At 37.6% G+C, this 15301-nt stretch overlaps 1 protein-coding gene across 3 annotated transcripts in view; it reads left to right on the forward strand.

The window, feature by feature from the left end:
- Positions 1-15301, forward strand: part of Rbcn-3A (rabconnectin-3 alpha) — a 980796-nt gene that overhangs the window by 789947 nt on the left and 175548 nt on the right. For 2 of the 3 annotated variants that reach the window (XM_090388469.1, XM_090388476.1), the window contains exon 48: positions 12170-12332. In XM_090388469.1, the coding sequence (XP_090244595.1) occupies positions 12170-12332 (163 nt within the window). Of the gene's footprint in view, positions 1-12169; positions 12337-15301 lie in introns of all 3 variants that reach the window. The other variant, XR_016547873.1, reaches the window with a different exon arrangement.

A 15301-nucleotide genomic window follows, 5' to 3' on the forward strand; every position in this document is an offset into this window, starting at 1 on the left:
AAACAACCCAGGGTCCTGAGCTGACTATTATCATTCTTCTTTCTTGCTTTTTTGGTGATTCCCTTCTTCGGACTCTCTCTCTCTCTCTCTCTCTCTCATGGTAACACTGGATTTTTTTTTTTTTTGTCTGAGTCATGATTTTGATTCAATTTCAATAAATTTCAATTTCATTACAAAATTATAACCCTAAATTTATATTTTACCCCAGGGGCTCACATCTGATGAGCATGGGCTTGACAAACAACCCAGGGTCCTGAGCTGGCTATCATCATTCTTCTTTCTTGCTTTTTTGGTGATTCCCTTCTTTGGACTCTCTCTCTCTCTCTCTCTCTCTCTCTCTCTCTCTCTCTCTCTCTCTCTCTCTTTCTCTCTCTCTCTTTCTCTCTCTCTCTCTCTCATGGTAACACTGGATTTTTTTTTTTTTTTGGCTGGTTCAGCATAAGCCTCAGGCTTCCTTGCACCTTATGGCTAATAATAATAATAATAATAATAATAATAATAATCCCAATGCAGTTATAACACTCTATATATATATATTATTTTTTATTTATTATTTTTTTTTTCACTATCAAGTATTATCTCCGAGTTTCTTTATATAACTTCCATATCAAGTTATGTATTAATTAATAATGTTACGTTTGTAAAATCTAAGTCGTTATATGTATTTAGTTAAAAAAGTTCAATTTAATTGATAATGAAGTTTAACACGATTAATAAATTTTACTGATTAATCAGTAATAGTATACTAAGCTAGCGCTATCTAATAGAGGATATAATGTATTATATAACAATGGTGGCAAATTACGAACGGTATATCTACGGACACTAAGTATTAATTAACTTCCACAATCTCACTATCTAAATTCAGAATAAACCAAGGATCTTGACTAGGTCTATAAGCTACTTAGAGAAAATAATTTAATATAACAATTAAGTGAATAAGGCGGCTAAATATAGCTAAAAACTTTGCATTCACCGGAGCTGCAGAAACTTGTAAAACACATGGATTGATACCCTTACCGATACTAAGTAATAACCTAGAAAATATCTATCAAAGTTAAAAATTAAACAAAGTATCATACTAGGAATATAAAGCTACTTCTAGAAAATAAATTAATCATCATTCATCATCATCATCAGCCATTTTCAATCCACTGCAGGATGAAGACCTCTCCAGCAACTTTCCAGTTCCTTCTGTTTTGAGCACTGGCCATCCATTTACTACCCACAAACTCATGAATTTCATCTATCCATCTCCGCTTTTGTCTTCCAGGTTTTCTTCTAGCTCCTCTTGGGTACCATTCTGTTATTTTCTTAGTCCATCTGTCATGTCTTCGAGCTATGTGTCCTGCCCAAGATCATTTTAGTTCTTTAGTTTTGATAAGAATGTCCTTTACTTGAGTTTGCTGCCTAATCCATGTGTTTCTCTTCTTATCTAACAGTCTGATTCCCAATATAATTCGTTCCATTCTTCGCTGTGTAGTTCTTAGCTTCTCTTCCATTCTTTTGGTGAGTGCCCAAGTTTCACTTACATAAGTCATGGTGGGGAGTATGCATTGATTCATTATTTTACAGTTTCAGACAAACTGGGATATTGCTCTTCAGTATGTGACTATATTTCCTGAATGCTATCCATCCAAAATTTATTCTTCTCTTGACTTCCAGCCATTTATCATTATTACAGCTAATAACTTGTCCCAGATAAAGTATATGACTCCACCTTTTCAATTACTGCTCCTTCAATCATTATTTCCCTTTCTGTGGCATACTTGTTCATCATTACTTTTGTTTTAGCCATATTCATCTTTAGTCCAAAATCCTTACTAACTGTGCATAACTGCTTAAGATTTTCCTCTAATTCTTTGGGATCGTGGCTTATGACCACAATGTCATGTGCAAATCGTAAATGGTTTAGGTACTCTCCGTTCACATTGACTCCTTTCTGTGACCAGACTAATCTTCTGAAAGCTTCCTCAAGGGCAGCAGTAAACAGCTTCGGAGATATTGTGTCTCCTTGTCAAACTCGTTTCTCGATTTTAAATTTGCTACTGTCTTTGTCTAGTCTAATAAAGGAGGTAGCACTCTCATATATTTTCTTCAAAATCATAATATATGGGGTATCTATGCCTTGTCTTTCCAGTGCCCGAAACATTGCCTTATGCTGTATGGAGTCAAATGCCTTTTTATAATCCACAAATGCCAGGCATAATGGTGTTTTATATTCATTTGCTTTCTCCATTAGCTGTGATATTACGTGAAGGTGATCCATAGTTGAGAATCCTGTCCTAAAGCCAGCTTGCTCTTTCGGTTGATTCTCATCAAGTATTCTTTCTAATCTGTTAGTAATGACCCTTGTGAACAAATTGTAGATGTGGGATAACAAGCTAATTGGTCTATAATTTCCAATTTCTGATTTATCTCCTTTCTTATGCAGCAAAACTATGATTGCATTATTCCACTGCTTAGGCGTCACACCTTTTCTAATGCACTTTGTGAAGAGCCTTGCCAGTTTTTGTGTTATGTCTCTTCCTCCCAATTTTAACAACTCTACAGTAACTTCTTCTTCCCCCGGGGCTTTTTCCGATTCTTCATTTTCTTCAATGCATGTTCTACCTCATCAGGAAGAATATTGGGTATGTCGTATGTGTTGCTACTTTGCAATCCATCTTCCCCACTGCTGGTATCATTCCCTCGCTCCTTGTATAATTTTCTATAGTAGTCTTCTGCAATTTGAATTATGCCTTCTCTGCTGTTTATAAGTACACCATCGCTATTCTTCAGTTTCAGTATCATTTGTCCTTCTGTATTACTGCTCATCGCTGCTGATTTAAATCCTTTGTTTTCCATTAATGCTTTTTCTACTTTTCTTGTGTTAAATCTTATGTCCTCTCTGAGTCTCTTTCTAATGGCTTTGCATAACTCAGTATACTCAATTTTCTCCCTGTCAGTGTTTTTCTTGCTCTTCATTTGTCGTCTTCGGTTCATCATGGCAAGTGTTTCTTGACTAATTTTTTCTTCTTTGGATTTCTGTTTCCCTATAGGTTTCTTGGGCTTTATCACTTTCAGAAAGTTGTAATATTCCTCGTCGATATCTTGGTCCTGAGCAGTCTGCAGAAGCTCAAACTTGTTCTTAAGTTCCAGTACATACTGCTTTTTCTCCTCCTCTGTTATCTCAAAGACCTTTGTATTATTTACTCGAGTCAGTTTTTTCCTTTCCTCTCCTACATCTATATCAAGTGTACATCTTACCATTCTGTGATCACTTCCAACATTTACCTTATTCAGGACGGTAACATCATTCACAATATATCTTCTGTTAGTGAGGATGAAGTCGATTTCATTAGTTGTTAATCTATTTGTATTAACAACTAATCCACTAGTTGTTAATCCATTTGGATTAACAACAAATGGTCGCATAGAATTGACCGATGCCAATTAAAAAGGAAGGCCATCAACGTCGACCACTGCAGACAATGTGATGCAGATTGATGAAATGATTCTCAATAATCAAAGCCTCACAGGCACAGAAATGGCAAAGAAGTTGGATTTTTCCATGTCCACTTTCTGTTCACCCTTTCCTTGAAAAAAGTGTTCATTACTGACAGTCCTTGAGATTCTGCAAATTCCACAAGTCGTTCACCTCTTTTATTTCTTTCACCAATTCCAAAATTTCCTATAGTTCCTCTTTCTGCGCTGTTTTGCCTTTTTCCAACCTTAGCATTGAAGTCCCCCATAATAATAGTGTAGTGGGTTTTCTGCTCATCTAGAAGACTCAATTTCGGTGTACATTTCTTCAACCTCTTCATTATCATGGCTCGATGTTGGTGTATAAATCATTATAATCTTTAGCTTGTACCTCTTAGAAATCTTGAGTCTTAATAAATAAATTAATATAGCAATTTAATCAATAAAACAGCAAAAATATAAAAAAAACTTCTCTATTTGCCGGAGCCATAAAAACTTTGCCTGCACAAGGCTACCCTGGTTACCACGAGCCAAGTCAGTGTTGCAAATGATGATAAGATTGTAGCATATAATAATGGTTTTCAATTTATGGGTCACATGTAGATACAAGGTGGATTACACCTGTTTTTAATATGAACTATTGGGAACCATTCAAAAAATCAAAAACTAAGTGAAACTTTGTGCCTCTTCTCTATCTCTTAAATATTTATGAATGGGAAAATTCATAAATCCACAGATCTTCTCACTATATCCAAGGAATCCCCAAACATGTTGGTTTGTTAGCTTTAGAATTAAATGTCTGTAATTTATATGTTCTCTTGTCTCTCGGTGCAATAAAGAAAAAAACTACAGGACACCTTGTAAATTTAGGAGTTGTATTTTCATCCAGTGCAATTTGATACATATCAGTAACCCCTGAGAAGAACAGGTGAGCTACATGCAAGCTTTTGAGATGGTTTTGCTCATCTAACTTTGAATATTTTTCTTGAATCACTACTTGCATTTACCTGATTTCTATAAAAAAAAAAAAAAAAAAAAAAGGTGAACTGCAGCCATTATCTACCCACTGCAGGATGGAAGCCTCTTCAACAATTCATGATTTCTATAACATACCTTTAACTCAAACATGGTTGAGTGTATAAGTATAATTATCTCTTTAAGTTTTTATATGAGGGGCATTCGAAAAATAAGTTACACCTGCCACCATCTCTTGGTGTAATTGCGCAACAAATGTGACGCCTGTGCAGAATAGAGTTCATATTATGCGTCACCTGCTAGGTGAGTTTCGTTGACGTAGTGGTAACATTTATGTAAGAGCAAGCGTTCATAATGGCACGTCAGCTAGAATGTTACTCCAAGTTCGAGGTACGTGTAATAGTACAATTTTGTAGGCGAAATGTTTGAATTGTTCCGAGATTCATCATGAAATAATGGCGGTGTATGGGGAAAACGCAATGTTGCATCCAGCCATAGTGAAGTGGTACCAGTAGTTCGAAAGTGGTCGCATAGAATTGACCGATGCCGATCAAAAAGGAAGGCCATCAACGTCGACCACTGCAGACAATGTGATGCAGATTGATGAAATGATTCTCAATAATCAAAGCCTCACAGGCACAGAAATGGCAAAGAAGTTGGATATTTCGATAGGCAGTGTTCATTCCATTGTCTGTGAACACCTTGACTATCACAAATTGTGTGCACAATGGGTTCCTTGTTCAGTGACAGACAAGCACAAAGGTCAACGGTTTTTATCTTCTCTAGCCTTCCTTCAATGCTATTCTGTGGAAGGCCATGACTTCTTATGCTGCATCATCACTGGCGATGAAACATGGATGCACCATTTCACCCCAGAAACAGAGCGTCTATGGAATGGAGACACACAATATCGTCTGTGTGGAAGAAATTCAAAGTTCCACCATTAGCAGGAAAGGTCATGGCCACTGTGTTTTTTGATTGTGAAGGAGTTGTTTACACGAAATTTATGGCAAAAGGCACAACAATTAATGCTGCTTCATACTGCCAAACATTACAGTCTTTGCAAACAGCCATGAAAAACAAGAGGACTGGAAAGGTAAGCAAAGGTTGAACAATGCACACACAACACGACACTTGTTCCAAAGGTTTGGATGGGCGGTATGGCAACATCCACCATACAGTCCCGATTTTCCGCCTTGTGACTATCACACCTTCGGTAAGCTGAAACAACATTAGGGGGACAACGATTTCCAAATGGGGCACTATGGCCATAGTTTCCAACGTGTCTAAGGAATCTCAAAATCAACCACCCAACAATTTCCAAATGATAAGTAGGTGCAAAACAGCAGTTCGATGGTGGCTGAATGACCAAAGAGTGGATTTCTATCATTAGGGAATCAAACGTTTAGTCACACGTTCCCAGAAGTGTTTACACCAATTCAGTGACTATGTAGAAAAGTAGTGCAACGTATGTGCTTTCTATTGCATAATGTTAAATACCTCAATAAATGTATCTTGGGCTACAATGGTGAAGTGTAACTTATTTTTTGAATTACCCTCATATATATTTCCTTTCAAATTCATTAAAGTTGTAATAACTAAGAATATGAACTGCAGCGTTCCAGTGTAAGCTTCCTCTACTGTTAATAATGAAACTAGACCTTAAAAGCTCTTAATTATATTAGCCTTTGTCCCTTTAACATATTCAACTCATAAGAAAAATTCATAAACAATTCACATCTTAATAAAAGCATAAGATTTAGCATTACCATTAGCATTAGTAGAGGCATATGATGAAAGAAAGCAAGCTCGTATGCCATCAGTTTCACCCATCCATTCACTCCAAATGTTTGTCTAGTTCTGCCTTGCATTTATTTAAGTTGCTGATCTCCACTACAACAGATGGAAGTTTGTTCCAACTATCAACCACCTGCTGGCCAAAGACAAATTACCACACATCTATTCTATAATTGTCTTTCCTAAATTTGAATTAAGCCCCCTCAGGTGAGTAATCTGAGCAAGAATCCCATTAGCATTGAGCTTCCTCAATCCATTCAAGGCCTTATACATCTCAATTAGATCACCTCGCAGGTGCCTAGTTCCCAGAAGCTGCAATTTGCAAACTTAAAGACTTTCTTGGTAACATCAACCCTTTGTTCCACTCACCAATTTTGCTGCCTTTCTCTGTACTTGTTCCAGCAGCTCGACATCTTTCCTAAAATTAGGCCTCCAGACCTGTATACAGTACTTAAGTTGTGGCCTGAAAACTGCCTTATATAAGGGGACAATCACCCCTTTATACCTGCTAGCAAAATTCCTGTATATCATTGACAAGAAAACATGAGATACTCTTGCAGTTTTTTTGCATTACTCAGAAAACTTCATATTTAACTGCACAATTACTCCCAGGTCCTTTTCAGTCTCCACTACCCTAAGGTGTTGTACCACCCAGTTGATACATTACTCTGGGTTTACTGCTACCCATATGCAGTACTTTGCAGTTGCCAATGTTAGACTTCAGTTGCCACATCTCAGCCCATTTGTTCAACTTTTCCAGATCCTTTTGCAGTCGCGTACTATCTTTACTGTCATTAACAACCCTGCCAACCTTCATATCGTCTGCAAACTTAGACATTAACCCTGATATACCATCATCAGTATCATTGATAAATACTGAAAACAACAATGGGCCCAACACCGAACCCTGAGGGACTCCACTAATAACATTAGTCCATAAGAGCAGTGTCCATTGATAACCACTCTCTGTCTTCTCCCACTCATCCATCATTTTATCCATTGTAGCAACTTGCCTCCAATGCCACACTGCTTCAATTTGTACAGTAGTCTTCCATGTGCAATAGTATCAAAAACTTTCCTAAAATCCAAGTATATGATATCAAAATTATTCTTTGCATCCAGTTCCTTTGTGACCACATCATTGTAGCCAATCAAATTTCCCAGACAAGACTTCCCTTTAACAAACCCATGCTGTGCCTGAACTATAACGGCAGTCTTCTCTAGATGATCCTGCATCGCTACCTTAACCAGTGACCCAATTATTTTCCCTGGAACAGAAGTTAGACTAAGAGTCCTATAATTACCTGTGTCACCCTTTGATATTTGCATACCTCCAGTCCATGGGGACAACCCCTGAGTCTAAGCAAGCTTTCATAATTATAGGTAGTTATGAAAGCCTTTGCATCATCCTTTAATATAACTGGATAGATCCCATCCACCACAGGCCTTCCTTATGTTTAACATAAGGAAGGCCTGTGGTGGATGGGATCTATCCACACTTCAACAATTTCTCCTCCACTTTGTTCTCAGTTATTACAAAATCACTTAGCTCACTGTTAGAGTTGGATAAACTTCTGGCATTCCCCTCTTTGAATAACTCCTCATATGTGAACTTAGATGCAAAATTCTCATTTAGTTCGGCAGCTATCTGAGAATGATCATCTACAGTTAAACCATTGATATCAAGTGGACCAATGTGATTCATCCCCTTCCTTTTAGAATTTATATAATTAAAGAAGCCTTTGCTATTTTTCTTTGCAAACTTTACCAAAGATTTTTCATAATCTGCCTTTGCTTGCCTGACCTCCTTTGTAACTTGATTACAGACTAGCTTGTATGTACCATAGGCTTCTATGTCGCCTGACAATTTATGTGCATCCCATGCATTTTTCTTCTCTGCCACGAGTCTCATAAGTTTATCTGACATCCATTTAGGCCTAAACCTACAGCAGTATTTCTTAGGATTGGAACAAAAAGCCTAGTAGCTTCCAAAATTACTTCATCGAATGCTTCCCATTTAGAATTTGCTGTTGGTAACATCATCAGTTGGTCCTGCTGTATAGAACCAAAAAAATCTCTGAGACCCACTGTATTCGCCTATATGAAAGCAAAACCCTTCCCTTTACCCCTGATGGTAGTTACATCTTTAAGTAAATCCCACATCTGTGCACTGTGATCACTGCCACCTAGTGGTTCCTTTATTTGCAAATTCTTAATTTAACCCAGAGGGCTCACATCTGGTGAGTATGGGCTTAGCACACACCCAGGGTCCTGATCTGGATATCATCATACTTTTATTTCTTGATGATTTTCCTTTCTACTTTTGTTTCTCTCTCTCTCTCTCTCTCTCTCTCTCTCTCTCTCTCTCTCTCTCTCTCTCTCTCTCTCTCTCTCTCTCTCTCTCTCTCTCTCTCTCTCTCTCTCTCTCTCTCTGAGGGTAACTTGAATTTTTTTTTGCTAGTGCAGCATAAGCTTCAGGGGGCGCCTCCTTAGCCATTTGGGAAGGAGCAGTAGTGCGTATCACATGCTTCTTGATTAGACCGGGGTACGAGCCCGCCACCTCCAAATACGGAAGATGCGGAAAGGTCGGGGAATGACCACCACATATCCCGGAGCAATATGGCCTTAGTTGCTAATGCTCCTAAAAACCAAAACAACAACAATAACATAAGCTTCAGGCTTCCTTGCACCATATGACTAATAAGGGAGCAGTAGTGCATAGCACACACTTCTTGATTAGACCTGGGTTCGAGCCCGTGCCCACCAAATACGGAGGATGCAGAAAGGTCAGGGAATAACCACCGCATATCCCCGGAGCAATATGGCCTTAATTGCTAATGCTCCTAAAAACCAAAAAAACAACAATGGCAGCATGAATAATCACTGGTAATAATCAGATCAAGAGTGTTGTTATTTTCTTTTTTTGCCTGTCTAACCTGCTGCAGAAAACAGTCATCAAATAAATCCCCAAAAGCCTTGCTAGTGTGCAAGTGACCAATCCACAAGTTCCAGTCTATATCTGGGAAGTTAAAATCCCCCCATTATATAAGACACTGTGATTTACTAGCCCACTAGATTTCTCTGTATAATTGTTCATTGTACTCATCAGAGTCATTAGGCCTATAATAAACTCCTACCCTCATTTTTGCTTTCTCAGTACTCATTTCACACCAAACTGACTCAGCATTGCACTGTTCATCTATGTCAACTGGATGCACTTCCATAGATTTTATGTGTTTTGTAACTAACATCGTAACTCCTCCTCCCTTCCTGTCCTGTCTATCTTCTCTGTACAAATTGTACTCCCCAAATTCCAATTCTGCGTCCCTTATATCTGAGTTGCACCACGTCTCTGATATCCCAACAATATTCACCTTGGAAGTCTTAACCAGTACTTCATATTCATCAAATTTATTTATTATACTCCTAGAATTGGTGTACATGCAAGTATACATGCACCTGTTCTTACTCTTAGTTACTCTAAGGCAGCCCATGTATTTATTTGTTTCATGACTCCCAGCAGTTCCTGAAATCCCCAGCAACTGGCTTTTCGGGCTGCTGCTCATTCCAATAGAAGCAGTGCAAGAATCATTTCCACCTCTGCCTGCGGCTACTGTTAATCTACTGGTCTTTGAATCCCCTGCCCCCAAACTTGCAGTTTTCCAACCCACCTTACATTGCCTTGATAGCATCAGCAAATATTCTTGCATCCCTTCCATTGAAGTGTATTCCATCCCTGTAGAGCAATCTCTCCTGTTAACAAGCACAAACCACCAAGAAAAATTCTGCCCCATAAGCCCTGCAAATCACTCCAGGGCCAAATTGATTGACAAGGCTCTCATCATATACTTCCTCCTATTGTGTCTAGACAGGATTGCAGACACTTTCAAATTTAACCGTAACTGAAGCCTTTTTTTCAACATTAACCTGTAACTCAACAACAAGTCTGGATAAAGTCTTCGCATGATGACACTCTTCTGTGTATTTGTGAGGCTGTTTAGCAGAAATATTGCAGAGACCTTACTTTCCCCTAAATCAGAGGTTCCTAACCTTTATAAACCCACATACCCGTCAACCACATTGGTATCTTATGATATACCAGTGTGTTAATTAATGAGTATATAAGTATTTTTTGAAAAGTCACATAAATAATTAGATAAGCAAAACCGAGCTATTCTACTAAAAACAGAAAAACATATTTATTAATTAAGAAAATACAATTTATAAATGAGGTTTTTATATTTTCACATAACATGTGCTTTAAACATTTTCCTCTTTACTCTAATTTTTTTTTGTTTCTGTTTCGAATTTTGAATCTGTTTCACTTTTACTACCAAATGCATATCTGGATTTATTAGTTTCAAAATCAGTCGAAGATCTGATTCAATATTCATCGAAGTTCTATATTAATTTTTAATTCGGTCATTGCTGAAAATCCAGCCTCACACAAGTTAAGTCGAATTAAATAGCATTAAAACTTTCAATGCCTGCAGAAAGCAGTGGATATTCTTGGTGGAGAGAGAAAGCCAAAATTTTGTTAAGTTTTAACTCTTAAACTTCAACATTAAGCCCCTGTCAGACACTAAATCTATGAATGACTCCTTGTACATCATATCTTTTGGTGGGATCTCATTTGAGATTGCAGAAGGGTTCCTAATCCAATTCTGTGCTGTAAAGTCTTCCTGGAAATATTTTTCAAAACTTGTGTGCAAAGATTTTATATGTTCGTCTATGTCATCAGTCACATTTTGGGTCATAGATAAGTTATTTTCTTGGATAAAATCGTGAAGTGACAATAACATGCTTATATATTGTTTTCAATACCTGCTCTTCCATTAGTTTTAATTAATAGGCGCCTCCGTAGCCAGGTGGGAAGGAGCGGCAGTGCGTAGAACACGCTTCTTGATTAGACCGGGGTTCGAGCCCGTCACCACCAAATACGGAGGATGCGGAAAGGTCAGGGAATGACCACCGCATATCCCGGAGCAATATGGCCTTAGTTGCTAATGCTCCTAAAAACCAAATAACAAACAAACAAACAAACAATTAGTTTTAATTTTCTTTAAAAAGAATTAATTTTATCACTGGAATAAAAATATAATAATTAAAATAGCAGTATGTCGTAATTTCTAATGATCTAAATTTCAAATTACCTTTGAAATCATTACAACTGCAAACACTACTTTTAATGCTCACTAACCAACCTCTGAAGGAAGACTGACCCTATAAAATAAGAAGAAAAAAGAGATGAAGTTCTATGAATTAAGAAGTACAAGAAAGAAAAGACGCATATTTTCCATGAAAAAAAAGACTGAAATACTCGCATAGATATGAACTGTGAAAAATTAAAGGAAGTTTTGGCTTTAGTAAGATATTAACATTTAAAAAGTTTACCCTCCCATGAGGGAAATTACAGGTGGTTTCATTCACTGCCCGCTTACCGGTAGCTCACCCCTCGTGTACTGGTGGGGAACCTCTGCCCTAAATCATCATGCATAATTTGATGAATATTATACAACTCATCAGCCATCATTCCAAGGGTCAAATGATGATCTCTTGCCACAATTTCCTTAACTTTTACAACTCTGTCCTCATTTTGAGGGGATGCCCAATTATTGGATCATCAAGAACATTCTTTGAACTGCAAATAAAGCAAGAGAGAGAGACACACAAATAAGTAGAAATAATTATTGCACATTAAGAAATACTGCCTAGGTTGGGTTGGCTATAACTCTCCAAGGACATTTTTTTAAATTTTATATAATTGTACTGTCGTATGTTGACACTTGTAAAAACTACCAGTTTGGGGTACGTGAGCCATCCGAAACAACATTTCTGTATGTGAACCACTGTGTTGAAATATCATGTACATTTCATTTCTTTTAAAATTATGTTTATCAGTATACCTAAATAATGAAATCTCTTTTATTAGGTCTATTACTTCCCTTCCCTCTTCAGAATACTTAGTAATTCAGCATCCAACAGATAAAATATCCAGTCACTATGGGCATTCAATAGGTGGTTCATCATATAATAGTCCTACAGGCCCTAATCCTCCACCATTAGGAACACAGTCTGGCAGGGGAACATCTGTGGTAGGTAAATACATAATCCTAGGTACTTATTAAATATTTCAAACCATTTGTTATTTTTTCTGTGTTTTATTTCAGCTTTGATACATTGGATTTGACAATCTCTATGCATATTTTAGTTGTATTGGAACACTCTCACAACCTTTGTTTCCTTATATGCACACTGTGTGTGTGAAGTATTCAAATTTCAATCAGTGCCATGAAAAAAATTAAATACACTGACTCTGTCCAATTAATTTTTCCTTTTTACAGGGTGTATAACAAAGAAAACTTGATTTTAATGTTTATGAAATCTTCAGTTTTTAATGCATGCTTGTCAATTTATGTTGTACATAAAGAAATTAAAAATTTTATATAGTCAAAAAAAAAAAAGATTGGTCCAGAGACCATGGAGGTTAAGAAAATTGAGGAATATAGGAAATTAATATGCCAGGAGAGTGATCATAGCCCAGACAAGAAAGCCCCCCCTCCCACTCTTTGTTTCATATATTTCTTAGCACAAAACTCATACAGTCCTTTAATGTGGCACTACTTTTGATGCACCACTCAGGTGTACAAAGCGAAAAGGATGTTTACAAAAATATTTGTGGTGCCAGGTTAATGGCTAAAATTTTCTTGTGTGTGTGCGTGTGTGTGTGTGTGTGTGTGCGTGCGTGCGTGCACGCACACTGTGCTGCCACTTTATTAGGTACACCTACCTAGTAGCATGTTGAGCCTCTTTTAGCCTTCAAAACAGCCTGAATTCGTCTAGACATGGATTGAACAAGATGCGGAAAACGTGCATGAATGGAGTACCATGCAGACATGAGTGTGTCATGCAGTTCCTTGAGATTCGATGGAGGTGTAGGTCTGCATCGAACTGCCATTTCCAAGGGTGTTAGGATGTTCAATAGGATTGAGATCCGAAGATTGAGCGGGCCACTGCAGCAAAGAAAAGTCATTATCATGTTCCTGAAACCATTTCATAGTGATTCGGCTTTGTGCGCTGACGCATTATCCTGCTGGAAGTAACCATCTGACTGTGGATAAACTGTCAACATGAATGGATGCACTTGGTCAGCAATGTTTAGGTAGGATGTGGCATTCAGATGTGAATCTGTGGGTATCAATGGACTTAACGTGTGCCAAAAAAACATTCCCCACACCATAACACTGCTCCCACCACCTTGCACAGTAGTAGTCAGACATGACCCGACCATGGATTCATGTTGTTTTCACCAAATTCTGAGTCTTCCATCAACATGATGCACCAGGAACTTCGACTTGTCAGACTAAGCAACTGTTTTCCAATCCTCGATAGTCCAGTGCTGTTGTTGCTGTGCCTATAGGAGGTGTGCTCTCTTGTTCTTCATTGATAACAAAGGTATGTGATGTGACCGTTGGCTGTTGTAGCCCATTCGTGACAAAGTGACTAGTGGTCCTTTGCGATATTTTGTTCTGCGCACCAAGATTGTATTCTGATGTGATGTGCAACATTGTGACCCGTCTGCTTGCTTACGCAATTCTAGCCATCCTCCTCTGACCTCTCTCATCAACAAGCGATTTTCTTCCACTGGAGTGCCGTTGAGAGGATGTTTTCTGTTCGTTGCACCATTCTGTTCGTTTCTCTCCTTTCAAATCAGGCAAATGCCTCAACTACTGCCCCTTCTGTTCCCTGCTCCTTTTATCCCATCCTCTTCCTATCTCCCCATTATCTCCTTTCCTTTTGGGGGGGTGAGGCTCTCCTTGGATGACTAGGCTACAACAGGGTTCACCCTGCCAGAGCGTTCTTCTCTCCTAATGTGTTATGGCTCATCTCCCCGAGGCAGTGATGGAAACTGCAGGTGTTAGTGGCTCTCCACAGTCCCCTAGGCTAAGTGGCCAGAAGAATAACACAACCCACACTAATACTTCACAAAACACACACTAACGCACCCTGGCCTTATGCAGAGTATTGTATTCTACATAGAGTAAAAATGCAGAGTTGGGGGAGACCCTGGTGCCACCAGACATAAAACACTGTCACTATGATCGATATCTAAACAGGAAATAATCTGTGTAATTATATACCTCTGCATTTGTAGTGCGCAGCATTCAATCACTATGTAATTATTTACCTGCGTTTACATAGGTCACTTAGGAAAAGGCCTTTTGCTTCGGGTTTCATAATGCTTGAGGAATATTGTTGCATCCCAAAGAGCAGGACTAAAATATTTACAAAATACTAAACTACTGTATTTAAATATACGATATTCATTAATAAATAAAAACATTACAATGGAACATTGGTTGTTAGACAGTGAATTCACCAACGACGTTGGTGAATGTTATAGAGGCAGTTACCAATAATTAATTGCATTTGTAGTGACGTAATTGCCTCGCTCTCTTCTCCCATTAAATAAATATCACTAGGAGGAAAACTTTTTTGATGTTTAGAGAGATATACATAATATATAGGCAAAAAATTATTTAGGGTACAATTTACTTAACAGTTTTAAAAATTGTAAAATGGAAGAGCATAATAGTTGCTGTTTATATTTTGTGTCTAATTTTTTTTCAGCAGAATAAAAGTGTTACTACATTGTAAATAATTTATGAAATCACACATTTTTAACCCTGCAGTGGTAGTATTAATTGTTAAAAAGTGGCTCTGCTTGGAATATACCAATGTTTCATCTTTTCTTAATGGATTGCAATACTTACTGTATGCATTTTAGTTTTTAATAAAAAATTTAAATATAAATTTTTAAAAAATTCTGTAAAACAAACACACGATTCTGTGTTTGTTTAACAGATTAGCCATCCATCCTACCCTTCCAATCTAGCACCAGTGGACTGCTTTTCTATCTAGCAGTCAGTGTCCTTATTATAGTATTACTATGAGTTAAAAGTAGAACAAATGTGATGGGGCTGTACCTCTTTGGTACACTACTATAACCGTGAAAAAATTATAAATAAAAATTCTAAAACCATAACAAGTAAAAATTTGTCTT

This window comes from Mastigoproctus giganteus, chromosome 2, assembly GCF_048544385.1.
Source record: "Mastigoproctus giganteus isolate SK-2022 chromosome 2, ASM4854438v1, whole genome shotgun sequence".
Taxonomy (NCBI): domain Eukaryota; kingdom Metazoa; phylum Arthropoda; class Arachnida; order Uropygi; family Thelyphonidae; genus Mastigoproctus; species Mastigoproctus giganteus.